This window comes from Panicum virgatum, chromosome 3N, assembly GCF_016808335.1.
Source record: "Panicum virgatum strain AP13 chromosome 3N, P.virgatum_v5, whole genome shotgun sequence".
NCBI lineage: Eukaryota > Viridiplantae > Streptophyta > Magnoliopsida > Poales > Poaceae > Panicum > Panicum virgatum.
The window spans coordinates 67,875,251-67,886,158 of NC_053147.1; the positions used below are offsets into that span (position 1 = coordinate 67,875,251).

The 10,908-nt window shown below is 46.0% G+C and overlaps 1 protein-coding gene and 1 pseudogene across 2 annotated transcripts; one reads left to right on the top strand and one right to left on the bottom strand.

Moving 5' to 3' along the window:
- The first annotated feature begins 536 nt into the window (after positions 1–536).
- LOC120666980 (probable LRR receptor-like serine/threonine-protein kinase At3g47570) lies at positions 537–6,137 on the top strand. Of its 2 annotated transcripts, XM_039946982.1 has the most exons (4): positions 537–2,878; positions 3,294–4,006; positions 4,229–5,413; positions 5,517–6,137. In XM_039946982.1, the coding sequence occupies exons 1-4, from the start codon at positions 2,172–2,174 to the stop codon at positions 5,867–5,869; spliced, it is 2,958 nt and encodes a 985-aa protein (XP_039802916.1). In that variant the 5' UTR covers positions 537–2,171; the 3' UTR covers positions 5,870–6,137. The 2 variants fall into 2 exon arrangements, with proteins under 2 accessions (XP_039802916.1, XP_039802915.1); XM_039946981.1 differs by having other exon boundaries at positions 3,294–5,413.
- Positions 6,138–6,239: 102 nt separating this feature from the next.
- On the bottom strand, positions 6,240–9,604 carry LOC120666981 (annotated as a pseudogene).
- Positions 9,605–10,908: the final 1,304 nt, after the last annotated feature.

The following is a 10,908-nucleotide window of genomic DNA, read 5'->3' on the forward strand; positions in this document are numbered from 1 at the left end:
TTTTGAAGGAAAGTATTTGTGGAGGGCGTTTTAGGAAACTTTCCCTGCACGGGTTTGTCTTTCTCGCGATCGTGGCCGCCTACGCTGGATCCAACGGCTGTGGGAGGCCCAAGTCATTTCTCGTTGAACTCCCTGCCGAGTTTTTCTTCGCGAGTCCTCCGTCGGCGAGCGAAACCCCCGGTCTCGCCGCGGCGGAGGTCACCGCCGCTCGCCGGACGGCGACCGCCTCCTCCTCCGCCACGGCGAGATGACGACCCCCACAACTTGCTCGTCTCGTGCTCCATTTCCGTTTCGTTGTCGCTCTTTTGATGTGGGGGAGGAGCCTCCGCGCTCCGCGGCCTCTTCGCCGTGGATGGAGACCGCGGCGGCGGCGAAGGGCCAGCCTCCCTGGTTCTTCGGCCGCGCGGGTTTTATCTTCGAACGTGGCGCTGGCCTTGCGGGTCCACCTCCTTTCATGCCCGGCAACCTGCACCCACTTCCCGGTGAGTGCCCCCCCCCCCCCCCCCCCCCCCCCCCCCCCCGTCCCCGACATAGTAACCCCAGAACCTTTACCGTTCACTGGAGAAAATGCAGGCCTGAATCTGACAACAATCAGGCGCTGAAATGCTCGATTTGAAAAACACACGCGCACACATTTGCCCGGGGTATTTGACTGTTTGCAATCGAAAATTATTATGCCCCATCAGAAGTGTTTGCGACGATTCCTTTCCAGTAATTTACCTGCATGCGTATTGAGTAGTTTGATCACATAAAGACAGCGGGGCACGTTTAGATACAAGTGCGTTGCTTAGAAAATGACACTTGGTGCTGACGCGATCTGCGTGCTCTGAAGTCTGTCTGCACAGGCTGTTTCCTTAGTTTTGCTTGGCACGATAGGTAATCTATGCTATCCTGTATGAATAGAAATTTAGTTTTGACTTTGGTTAGATGAGTCTGAAACCACACACCGAGGCTATCTGCTTTTACTTTGTTTAGAATTGGATGGGAGTGCATCTCATAACGCAACAAATAATTTGGGGAAACAGAAAACACTTGCTGTCGCCTGTCATGTCCAAAGAGGGCTCTGAGTTGAGTAGGTAATAAGGACCACATGAGAACACAGTGGATTTGGGGAGGCTGGAAGGGGGGCGTGGTTCCAACTAACCCATGTTTTTGCTTCTTTGCTAAGTGGGAACAAGGACATGACCATACTTTTCAAGTTTCACTGGGTGCTTCCAACGTGTGCATGACCTGTTCTGGTACATTGTTGGCTATAGTATGGCTGTTGCTCTTGCAATCTTTTTCTTTTGTGTACAAAGTCAAAGAATAGCGGTCATCATATGTAAGCGCATCATCAAGACGAATCAGGCTTTTGACTGTCAGATGATTTTGATGTTTGAAACAAAGAGCATATTCTTTTCTTACCACACCATTTTGTAAGACTCCAAAAGTCGCATATGAATTGGCAATGGTGTGTACTGATGGGAACATTGCCCGCCACCTTAGTTTTTTAAAAGAACGCAATTCTGCTCTCACCTGCCTGTTATATTTATAGCATACCCGTGCTGATTGGTTGGAGTGGGTGATTGGTAGGTTTGGTGAAATTTTTCAATTTAGTTGTAACTTTCAAATTTTCTTTTCCATATATAGACAAAAGGAAATAAAGCAGGAATGAGCCAATATGCAGTTGGTTTGATTCTTTATACAGCGCGTAATCATTATCAAACCAAATTTCCAAGACTTAGTCTCAGCTGACCATTGCATGGCCTTGTAATGAAAATTAGCGCCCTCCTTTTGGTTATCCTGTTTTTAAGAGGGAAAAAAAGACTTAGCTGCCGCTAATTTGCCTGCATCGTGAGAGAGCACAAATAGCCTTTTCACGTTGTGTACATCTTTGTCAAGATTCAAGTAAGGCCGCCCTAAAAAGAAAGATTCAAATTAGGCCATAGCTGATAGCTACTTCTATCTACTTCTATCGAGGTCGTGCGTTTACTGCACAATTAATTGGGTGGGAAGTTGAAAAGGATCTGACAGAGGCATCACGAGCTTTCACACCTCCTGAAAGCTACAGTAGGAATAACAAATTTGGAACGAGTAACCTAGCTCTAGTTGAATTCCACTGTATTTATATCACCTTAAGTCCTTAATTGTCACACAAAAGCCTCAAACACAAAGTTGAATAGCAAGCAACCATGGGCGGTGGTAGCAAGAGGCATGGCCTCTTTGGAATTGTGAGTTCCAGATACATGCTCATCACCAGTTGTCTCATCTATGCTGTTCATGTCCTTCCTATGTGCATAGCTCAGCCTTCTGATGAGCAAGCACTGCTTGCATTCAAGGCCAGCATCTCTGGTGATCCGAATGGAGTGCTTGCCGCATGGACACCCACCAATGGCAGGGTGAATGCCACAGATAGTATATGCCGGTGGAGCGGTGTGTTATGCCGCTCCCAACGGCACCCTGGCCGTGTCACGGCATTGGAGCTCATGTCATCTAACCTGACGGGTCTGATCAGCCCAAGCCTGTCCAACCTCTCCTTCCTCCACACACTCAACCTCTCTAGCAACCGCCTCTCTGGCAGCATCCCCTCGGAGCTTGGCCTTCTGCGGCGCCTCCAAGTCATCAGCCTAGGAGGGAATTTCCTCACTGGTGAGATACCAACATCTCTCACCAACTGTGCCCGTCTCACCCATTTGGAGTTGCAACGGAATGGGTTGCATGGTGAGATCCCAGTGAACTTGAGCTGCTGCAGGGAGCTCCGGGTTTTCAACGTCAGTGTGAACACCTTGTCGGGTGGTATTCCTTTATCACTTGGTTCACTGTCAAAGCTTGAGTTCTTTGGGCTTCATCGTTGCAACCTCACTGGTGGCATTCCTCCATCGTTGGGTAACCTTTCATCACTCCTGGCTAGGGTTGAAAACGGTAATCTGAACTGTTCGAACAAATTTAATATTTTAAAATAGATATGTATAAAATTGGATGGTGATCATTTCTTATATTATCAAGCACATTATTACAAATAAGAATAAAATTCTGCATAAATTATTTTATGCATTATTTGCTCCCTACAACAACAAAAAAGTGAAAAACATACCGAATTTGTTTCCGAATCCATACCGAATTTTATATCTATCATTTGAGAAAATATAGGATGAATTTGAGGTTTACCTTTTTTGAATCTTTACAAGCTCAATGCTCAAAACAAGAATACAAATTTGTATACAAGATTCTATATCCTATTTATTCGCAATCAAAGAAAAACGACCAAAAAACTGATTACCGAATAATTACCGTTTCCGACCGTTTTCAACCCTACTCCTGGCATTTGACGCCAGTGAGAATTTAAATTTGGGCGGTGAGATACCAGATGTGCTAGTGAGACTAACCAAGCTGAACTTTCTGAGGCTAGCTTCTGCTGGCCTTGGAGGAAAAATCTCAGCCTCTCTGTTTAACATATCATCCCTTAGGGTACTTGACTTGGGAAACAATGATCTATCTGGTGTGCTGCCTGATGACATTGGTTCCACTCTACCACGAATTGAATTCCTTTCTTTGTACAACTGTGGGCTCAAAGGGCGCATCCCCGCATCAATAGGCAACATGACAGGACTCTATCTGATCCAGCTTCACATGAACAGACTGCAGGGTAGTGTGCCACCTGACATTGGCAGGCTCAAGGATCTTAAGGTGCTGAACCTGGAGTCTAACCAGCTTGAGGACAAATGGGACAGGGACTGGCCTCTGATACAAGCACTAGGGAATTGCAGTAGGCTGTTTGGGCTGAGCCTTTCTAGTAACAGGTTTCAAGGTGTGCTTCCCCCTTCTCTTCTCAACCTCACCATTGGCATACAACAAATCTTAATGAATGGAAACAGGATAAGTGGTTTGATGCCCCAAGAGATTGGTAAATTCAGCAACCTTCGTGTTCTTGCGCTTGCTGACAATGCCTTGACTGGTACCATTCCAGACACCATTGGTGGTCTTCGCAACATGACTGGGCTAGATGTGTCTGGCAATAACTTATCTGGTGAGATCGCACCTATGCTTGTTGCAAACCTTACTCAGCTTGCTTTCCTGGATCTGTCACAGAACGAATTGCATGGAAGCATACCCGAGAGCTTTGGAACTATGAGAAATATTGCGATCCTAGACTTGTCGTACAATCAGTTTAGTGGCATGATACCAAAACAGGTTCTCAGTCTCTCCTCTCTAACCCTGTTCCTTAATCTGTCTCACAACATCTTCTCAGGTCCAATACCTTCAGAAGTAGGTAGATTGACCAGCCTTGGGATTTTGGACTTGTCGAACAATAGGCTCTCAGGAGAGATACCACAGGCGCTCTCGCAATGCCAAGCGATGGAGTACTTATTTCTGCAGGGAAACCAGCTTGTTGGTATGATCCCCCAATCACTCAGCTCACTGAAAGGGCTTGAATACTTGGACATGTCACAGAATAACTTGTCCGGTTCAGTGCCTGATTTCTTATCAACATTGCAGTATTTGCATTACCTGAACCTGTCCTACAACCAGTTTGATGGACCAGTGCCGACAATAGGAGTATTCAATGATTCAAGAAACTTCTTTGCTGCTGGGAACAGAGTTTGTGGTGGTGTTTCAGAGTTGCAGCTGCCGAAATGCTCTGGTACTGATAACTCTGGTAAGAGGTTATACAAATCAAGAACTGTACTGATCCTGATTATTACCATAGGATCTTTCTTGGCCCTAATCCTCATCACATGCACGTTTGTGATGTATGCAAAGCGACTGAATCAGCAGATTGTGCAGAGTAATGAGACATCTCATGCGCCAAAGTTCATAGAGGAGCACTGGAAATTGTCCTATGCTGAACTGCACAGGTCTACTGATGGGTTTTCTGTGGCTAATCTCATTGGTGTTGGAAGCTTTGGCTCAGTGTACAGAGGAACACTCGGTAATGAAGGGCTGGAAGTCGCAATAAAAGTACTGAACCTCCTACAGCATGGTGCCGAGCGGAGTTTCCTAGCTGAATGTGAGGCGCTGAGAAGTATCCGACACCGCAATCTAGTAAAGGTCATCACAGCCTGTTCAACCATGGATCACAGTGGGAATGATTTTAAAGCTTTGGTGTATGAGTTCATGCCTAACAGAGACCTGGACAAATGGCTTCATCCATTAATTGGGGATGTTGAGAGTTCCTCTCGGATGCTAACCATGGGTGAAAGAGTGAGCATTGCCCTCGACGTTGCTGAGGCTCTTGACTATCTCCACCACCATGGCCATGTCCCAATTGTCCACTGTGATCTGAAACCGAGCAATGTCCTTCTCGACAACGACATGGTTGCCCATGTAGGAGACTTTGGTCTGTCACGTTTTGTTCAGGGAGCAAACAGCAACTCATTCCAACACACTAGTAGTACAGCTGGAATCAAGGGTACAATTGGATACATTCCTCCAGGTAACTAGGGGCTCTGAATTTGTTCTACAGTTTCTCAGTAACACATACATCACATGACATCATACCATTTGTTGATTTTTACTCCATTAATATTTCATTTCAGAGTATGGAATGGGTGTTGAAATTTCGGTGGAAGGCGATGTCTACAGCTACGGGATTCTCCTTCTCGAGATGTTCACTGCGAAGCGGCCAACCGACCCTCTGTTTCAGGGAGGCCAAAGCATCCGCAGCTATGTTGCAGCAGCTTACCCTGGGAGAGTCATGGAAGCCGCTGATCCAATGCTGGTTCAGCACGGCAAGAATAAGATGGATGACAGAAGTTTAGAGGAGTGCATGCTGTCAGTGTTCCGAGTCGCATTGCGATGCACGGAGGAATCGCCGAGAGCAAGGCTGATCACGAGAGATGCCATCAGAGAGCTAATAGCTGTGAGGGATGCTTGTATTGCAAGAGATTAGAGAAGGTAGCTACTAGCTAGGTGCATGTACACCTGCTCAAATTGTTGTACAACACATTTACATTGTCTTGGCTGCTATGCTTTAGTAGGCATGTCTGTTGAATGATGGAAGCATAGCCTGAACAAAAGAGAGCATATGCAGCAGAAATGAATCAGAATTCTTGATCTGCACAAATGTAGTGTGCACAATTACGTTGTTCAGTTTGAGAGTGACCTTGTGTAGAAGTGTTGGCTTGCAATCTAGTAAAGTAGAGCCCATAAAGCCTTAATATTTTCTTACCAGGGAGAAGGACAAGCAGGTTTCAGTGGCGTTTTCTTCAGAATTCATTTGTTTTTTTTTGGCGTTTTCCCCTTTGTTTCAATTTTGCATCTTACAGAGGAGAAATCACTTATTTTATTCAAAGGTGTCATGCATCATTCCTGCGTACTCGTACTTTTTTTTCAGAAAACATGTACATAACATGCATACTCGTGCCTGCAGAAGCAGAGAAACACAAAGGATGTGACACTAATTATTACGAGTACTGGATATTGTATTATACTATGCTTGAGCCACTTGTTGGTTGGTGCCTTTCTCCCAGACGGCGTAGTCGTTTCCGTGTGCGACGACCTGGTATCCGGCAGGGATGAGCGCGCTGACGTCGTACCTAGAACCGATCTTCATGACCACCTTGCTGTCGATCCGTGCCACGTAGGCGTCGCCGTCGTACTCGAGTATCGTCAGCTCACTCGCCGGCGTGATGCCGTTGCGCTGCCGCACCGCCACCAGAGCCGCGATCTCATCCTTGAGCCCCCACTCGAAGAAATGGTCGTAGAACTACGAGCAACCGAGCAAGATCCAGCGTTATTAGCATCCATGTCCAAATTCATTAAAGCGACAATCAATTAGTGTACTCACAATACATGGGGTGCCGGGGTGCGTCAGGATGTATGCGTAGCCCTGCATCACCTTGTCGGAGGGGAATGGCCACATGGCCTGCGTGGAGCCGGTGTCGTGGTTGTCGATGGCCGTGTTTGGTTTGGGGTGTAAAATTTTTCATGGAAATTTTTTGTCTCTTTGACCACTAATTAGGGGTAGTAAATGAAGTCTAATTACAAAACCACCTCCACAATCTCCGTGTAAATCGCGAGACGAATTTAATGAGGCCTTTGACCGCGTGATTAGAGGATGATTACTGTAGCACCACTGTAGCAATCATCAATTAATTACCATCATTAGATTCATCGCGAAAAATTACACTTCATTTAATACTCTATTCATACAAGATTCTCTTCTCGAAAAACATGCACGAAAAAATTTCCTATAGTAACAAAACACGGCCAATGAAGGTCACCGCCTTCGCGGGCCGCCACCCATCACGCCGGGAGCCTTCCCCTATCGGCACAGGGGTGGTAAAATATCTTCAAATTTAATTTAAATTATCTAAAAGTTGGATTTTAAAAAGACGGTTCTTTAATTTTATATAATTTTAAATTAAATATATATAAAAATTAATTTGAATTTTGAAGAGATCACTGTAGCTATGATCTGTTAGCACCCCGACCTGCGGGTCGATGAGCCGCCACAACTCACCCTCCACGGCGGCGTTTAGGATCCCCTTGGTGGTGAAGTCGAAAACCGTCGCCGGAGACGCCGTCCCGCCAACCTTGTCGACCCAGTCCACCAGCGCCTGCCGGTGCGGGTCCTGGTCGTACAGCGGCTTGCCGTCGCCGCCGTACGCCATGCTGTTCCAGATCTCGGCGACGGCGAAGCTCGGGGCCGTGCCGTTGATGTACACCCCGGCGACCTCGGCGGAGTAGCCCTTGGCGAAGTCGAGGCGCCAGGCGTCGAAGCCGAGGCCCGACTTGAGCCAGAGCAGCCACTCGGTGAGCTCGCGCTGGACGCGGCCGTTGAGGTGGTCCATGTCCGGCGCCGGGGGGAAGTCGGCGCCGGTGTCGAGGTTGCCCGTGCCGGCCGAGTACTCCGTGTCGTCGCGGCAGATCATGTGGGGGCCCCAGTCCAGGCGGCTGTCCGGGGTGCCGCCCTCGAAGATGCAGTTGATGCCGCGGGAGTCCTTGTAGTCGGCGTACCGGTGGTTGATGACGATGTCCGCCACCGCCTGGATGCCCTTGCCGTGGAACGCCGCGATCAGGGACTTGAGCTCCTCCGCCGCCCCGTACTTGGACGCGTCCAAGTCGTATAGACGGCCAGGCAAGTAACCTGCACCGGTATGTTCGTATATCCATTTATCTTCATTTATCCATTCCTAATATACGTATTGGAAAAGTTTGAATTACACCTTCAAATTATTATAAAAGTTCGATTTTCAATCTTCAATTATAAAACCAGATAATATAGGTATTCAACTGTCGAAACTTGATAAATTTGGCACTTAAAGTGATTTTCAAGGTGGTTTTGTTTTTTAAAAAAATAAAAAATTCTAATTAGATCTAAAAAAATAAATTCTAATTCACTTTAAATTAGAAAAATATGAAACAAGTACCAAAAATTTTCTGAAAATGTGAACTATCTATTATTGCTCTATTTGAAGTATAGTTATTCAAAAATAATAGATATAACTACAAGTAACCAAATATTATGAAAATAAAAAACTTTAACTTGAATAACTGAAAAGTATCATGCCAATAGATAGGTTACATTTTTTAGAAAACTTTTCATACCCCATTTGTATTTTTTAATCCAAAATGAATTACTTATGATTTTTTGTTTAAATTTAAATATTTTTAATTCTAACAAAATGGAAAACCACCTTCGAAACTATCTAAGAGGCCAAATTTGTCCGGTTTCAATAGTTGGATGTCTTTTTTTTATTCAATTTTGTAGTTAGAGGTTGAAAATCGAACTTCTGTGATAGTTACCCTATATAATTATTAGACTCTAATTAATTATTATCCCAGCAAAAAGCCAAATGAGCCCACTTCGCTATCGGATGAGCTCGCTTGTCGGCCACTCCACGTCTGCTTTCAGGATGCTTCGTTTTGCTATGCTGCCTCCCTCCTATATGTTCAGACAAGAACTGGGGAAAGGGAAGGCGTGTTCAGACCACTGACCATCGGCGGAGGCGGAGTGCGAGGCCGGCGGTAGCCAGACGTGCGTGACACCGGCGGCGGCGATGTCGTCGACCTTCCCCATCAGGAGGTTGTACCACCCGCCGCTCTGCTTGCACGACTCCCAGTTGAACGCCTGCGCCATGGAGCACAATTTTTTCAGACAAGGATACCTTGCAAATCGACAGGGAAGATACTACCTGCTGAATCATTTCTTCAGAGCAGGATGATTTGATCAAATCCGATGCGTGATCGAATGCGTTGGATGGTTACCTGGAAGAGGACCTGCCCGGATGCCAGACCAAGGAGGAGGAGCAGGATCGACAGGCTGCCCAGTGCCCTGCTCCCCATTGCTCCGTTGCACAGGAAGTCTACACTGACTAGGAAATGAACAAGAAGATGAGTGCGGTGAGGTCGCAGCAGGAACTTGCTGGGTATTTATAGGAGAGAAAACTTCAATTGCAGTAGCTATGTACTGTATTTTTTGAAAAGGATATATAGTCTACACTAACTTCAATTGCAGTATGACAAGGAGATGTTTGGAGGCAACGGATGTGTACCTACCGAACTATGTTACGAGCTATCTCGTCCTCAGGCAACGGAAGACCAGGCCGCTCAAGAAGAAGATGATGAGGGAGAGTTGGGAGTGGATGGCACAAACCATTTGGAGACAAAGAGTTGTTGGAACTTGGAAGTACTGCTTTTTTCTGGGTATCTGTTGTTGACGCAGTTCTGGTCAGCGCACAAGCACTAGAACGCGCGGATCACAACGATCAGATCACCAGCGACGAAACTCGCCGACCGGTCAGACCGGTCGGACACAGAAAATCGCCGCGAAGCCTAAAACCCCAAGCTCGGGAGGGACCCCGTCGGAGCTTGAAGATCTAGGTTTGCCTTGGAGTCGGCAGGCCACCCAAGACACCCTTGAACGCCGTCGAGACGAGCAAAGAACAGCACGAGATTGAAAAAACTAGGATTTGGAGAAAAACAAGAAACATAGTAGATTGATTGATTCGATTGGGTAGAAGGACCTCTATCGACCGTGACCTTTATATTTATAGGCCGGGGAGGACGTACCCCTTCCAAATCAAGTTACAAACGGACTCTACAAATCAGATCTAACCTGATTTAGATTACACAGAGCCAGACCGGTCGGCCGCGCACTTTGCCAATTTTGGCTGCCAAAATATGCCCCCCTGTCTTTTTGGTGAGCTTTGCAAGTCAAAAAAATAAGTTCAAAAAACTAGCCTGGATACATGAGTTTACAGAGAAAATACAAGGCTAAAAATAATGCTAAGGGCGATACTTTATATCGGCCGTCTCCATCTTCAAGCATCTTGCTACACGCTAGGGTAGTATTTCTTCAAGTATCTTCCATTAAAAGCTCTTGGAAGACGTTCTCCTTACATCGTCTTCACTATATAAGAATTCCCGAAGATAACATTGACAATCTTGTATGGCCCTTCCCAACTTGGCGACCACTTGCCGAACTTGTTACTCTTTGTCCCAAGAGGCAATATTGTCTTCCATACCAGCTCACCAACCTGAAAAGATTTGGCTCTTATCTTCTTGTTGTAAGCTCTAGCCACCCGAAGCTTGTCACTCTCAATTTCCTTCAAAGCTTGCAACCGCTTGTCGCTTACTTCATCAATATTGTCCATCATTAAATCATAGTAATCAACAACGGTAAGGTCATTTTGTTTAGCCAATCTATAAGTGTCCAGATTCACCTCAATGGACAAAACGGCATCTTGACCATATACAAGCTCAAAATGAGAAACCTTAGTAGCACCATGTCTAGATATACGATAAGCCCACAATGCTTCAGATAATACCTCATGCCACCTCCTGAGATTCTATTCTATCTTTTTCTTGATGAGCTTTATCAAGATCTTGTTACTAGACTCTGCCTGACCATTGGCCTGAGCATAGTATGGAGATGAATTGAGTATCTTAATCTTATAAAATTCGGCAAAGTTGTGTACCTCTTTT

What these genes read in the sequence shown, in the direction of transcription:
- LOC120666980 (XM_039946981.1), top strand. Translation starts at nt 2,172, where the DNA reads ATGGGCGGTGGTAGCAAGAGGCATGGCCTCTTTGGAATTGTGAGTTCC. An exon ending in TCGTTGGGTAACCTTTCATC is followed by an intron (nt 2,879 to 3,293) that starts ACTCCTGGCTAG and finishes GTTTTCAACCCT; the next exon opens with ACTCCTGGCATTTGACGCCA. An exon ending in AATTGGATACATTCCTCCAG is followed by an intron (nt 5,414 to 5,516) that starts GTAACTAGGGGC and finishes ATTTCATTTCAG; the next exon opens with AGTATGGAATGGGTGTTGAA.